This window comes from Loa loa (assembly GCF_000183805.2).
Source record: "Loa loa unplaced genomic scaffold supercont3.424, whole genome shotgun sequence".
NCBI classification, from domain to species: Eukaryota; Metazoa; Nematoda; class Chromadorea; order Rhabditida; family Onchocercidae; genus Loa; species Loa loa.
In genome coordinates this window covers 30163-33076 of record NW_018108604.1, presented here as the reverse complement: position 1 = coordinate 33076, position 2914 = coordinate 30163, and the positions used below count along the sequence as shown (strand labels likewise).

At 26.7% G+C, this 2914-nt stretch overlaps 1 protein-coding gene across 1 annotated transcript in view; it reads left to right on the top strand.

Moving 5' to 3' along the window:
• The window catches only part of LOAG_14191 (hypothetical protein), a 2392-nt gene extending 943 nt beyond the window's left edge, over positions 1–1449 (top strand). Inside the window, exons 3-6 of the mRNA XM_020448771.1 lie at positions 8–78; positions 255–390; positions 610–748; positions 1101–1449. Of these exons, the coding sequence (XP_020301110.1) occupies positions 8–78; positions 255–390; positions 610–723 (321 nt within the window). The 3' untranslated portion in view covers positions 724–748; positions 1101–1449. The remainder of the gene's footprint in view (positions 1–7; positions 79–254; positions 391–609; positions 749–1100) is intronic.
• The last annotated feature ends 1465 nt before the right edge of the window (positions 1450–2914 follow it).

Genomic DNA, 2914 nt, shown 5'->3' with positions numbered 1-2914 from the left:
GTTACAGGAGTTGAAACTGATGTATGGGATGCTGTTATCATTACGCTCATTTGCTTTGAAACTTTCGACAGCTGCTGGGTTAGTTGTCTAAATTTTATCCCAACTTAACCCTTTATATATATTTTGAGATTGCACTCTTTTTCAGTCATTTTATTTATGCATAGCCATACAATGTGATGGCCCTTAATTAAATGGAAAAGACAGTCATGTGGGAAATTATTTGGAATTCAGGAAATGAGTAATTCTTATTTCAGAATTCAACAAGTGAATAGTTTTGAAACTAGCCAATATAAATTAAATTATCTAGAAACACCTACTGGATTGAAAATGGTTCTTAATACGGATCCGAATGCAGCCGGTATTCCAGAACTTATGCGTAGCATTTACCAGGTAATGAAGAGCATGTATATTTGTATTTCCACTCACTTTCACTTAACCAGTCGAAGTATTGTACTCTTTTGTGGGAAGATTTTTGATGTAATTCTAGTTACAAGTACAAAAAGAAAAAAATAAAGCTGCAAGTACTGGAAAGAATACTTTGTTGTTGACTTGGTTGGGCAAGGAAGGAGATGTAAATGTAACATTAAAGTTATGAATATGTAAGTTAAGGCATATGTTGATGGAGTGATAAAAAATGTGTTAATTGAAAGCAATGTGCAATCCAGCAATGAAATTTTCAATAGCCGACTTGAACAACTAATTCAAAAGCATCCGGCATTTTGATTATATTCAACATCATTTCTATTTAGTCAGTTTTTTTTTTTTGCTTTTACCTCATACTTAATTAATATTGAAAAAACGGACGATAATTCTTAAAAGTCTGCTTCTACATCTGTACGATAAGTTACATGGATTGACTGGATGAATAAAGTATAAATACAATGTCTACCGCTCCAAGGATGGATGTGATATAAGGATGTAGAATAAAAATCAATAGAATACCCCTCTAAATTTATGGGCATTTTGTCTTAGAAATTTTTGTTGAATACTGAGGTTTAGTGACCGTTTAGAGATTTTTGAGAATTAAAAATAATCTAAAAAAACTGTTATGTTGATTTTTTTTCTTATATTTTGGACTGCTCGATGTTTTTTATTTGTAGGAGAAGCAGCATGAATGGTTGTGATATATTGTACTATAATGTATTACAACCAATTCTGCGAAATTCTCTTGGCCTGCGATCAAAAGCCCATGCAAAATAGATTTCCTTTGTGTTGAAAATATTGGAATATATCTTGAAATGCATGTTAAAGTATTGGAAACCATACGTATTATGATTGAAATGTTGTGTATCTGTATTATTAGTTATTGTTTCATAGTTTTCTTCATTGTATTCTTGTAAGTATGAATTCAGACATAACGATGTGCTCACAACAAGTTTTGTGCTATTTTATTTTTTTACTTCAATTATACAAAGGTACAAACATTGATTCATTGGTCAAGTTATACACTATATACAATAAACATTAAAGTTACTAAAATAACTGAAATGGTGACGTAATGAGAAAACATTCATGCAAGTAGATGTTGGAGGATAAGGAACAGTACATATATATATGAAGTATACATTGAAATTGTTATGATTGAAAAGATACTTAAATGACAAAACGAGAAAAAAAAAAAAGGTGTAACAAGACTAGGATATTATTTAGTTAGCTACAATAAACTAGATTTTAAGGTAACATATATAGGTTGAATCAACTTCTGACCACAAATGTGCTAACTAGTTTGACAATATTAGTATACTTTACAAGCAAACATTTAAAGATAAATGAGTTGCTCTTACTTGGATTTCAATCATATTGAAAATTCGACTATTACTGTAGTTGTGCTGCACGATTCAATTACTAAAAGTGCTATTCGTAGTATTATTAGCTACTGGTGCTATCAAAACGAGATTACCAATTACTATACTTTTATTACTAATTAATATTACTACCATATTACCATTATCAAACTTCCTTTTTTTTTTTTNTTTTTTTGTTTACTAATACTAACTCTCTCATCTTCAATGTTTATAAATTACGGAATATTTTTTCTCATATTACATCATGTAAACGGTGAGTTATCCATTTTATTACAAAAATTGTCCATTTTTTACTACAAAATTATCCGGAAATTATCCATCTTTTACTACGAAATTATCCGGAAATTATCCATCTTTTACTACGAAATTATCCGGAAATTATCCATCTTTTACTACGAAATTATCCGGAAGTTATCCATCTTTTACTACGAAATTATCCGGAAATTATCCATTTTCAGGCAAGGCATAAGTTATCCATTTTCAGTTCAAAGTATATGATACAATAATTTGTATTATTTTTGCTTGCAATTATTTCAATTCAGAAATCTTTCATTAAATTTTAGTAAAATCCATGAATTTAGAAAAATAAAATTCAAGAAATTTAAATAGTATTAATTTTCATAAATTGCAAAAACCTTCTAAATATATACTTTTCTTTTTTTTTTTTATTTATTAAGAAAAAGTGAAAAATAATTGCAGGTAATGAAAACATACCGATAGAAAATAGTTTATGTATGACTGTTGAGCATATCCGTGCCACAGCTAATAATCCGCAATCATTTTATCAATGCATACCATTTAGTGATCAAGAAGTTTGTTTAATTATTTACGATAAAGTAATTAGAAACATTGGATAAGATGACATATCTATAAATTGATAATATTATGGATCAATATTTCTACTGATAATAATAGTAATTAATAATTAATGAAATAATAATAATAATAATAATAATAATAATAATAATAATAATAATAATAATAATAATAATAATAATAATAATAATAATAATAATAATAATAATAATAATAATAATAATAATAATAATAATAATAATAATAATAATAATAATAATAATAATAATAATAATAATAATAATAATAATAAT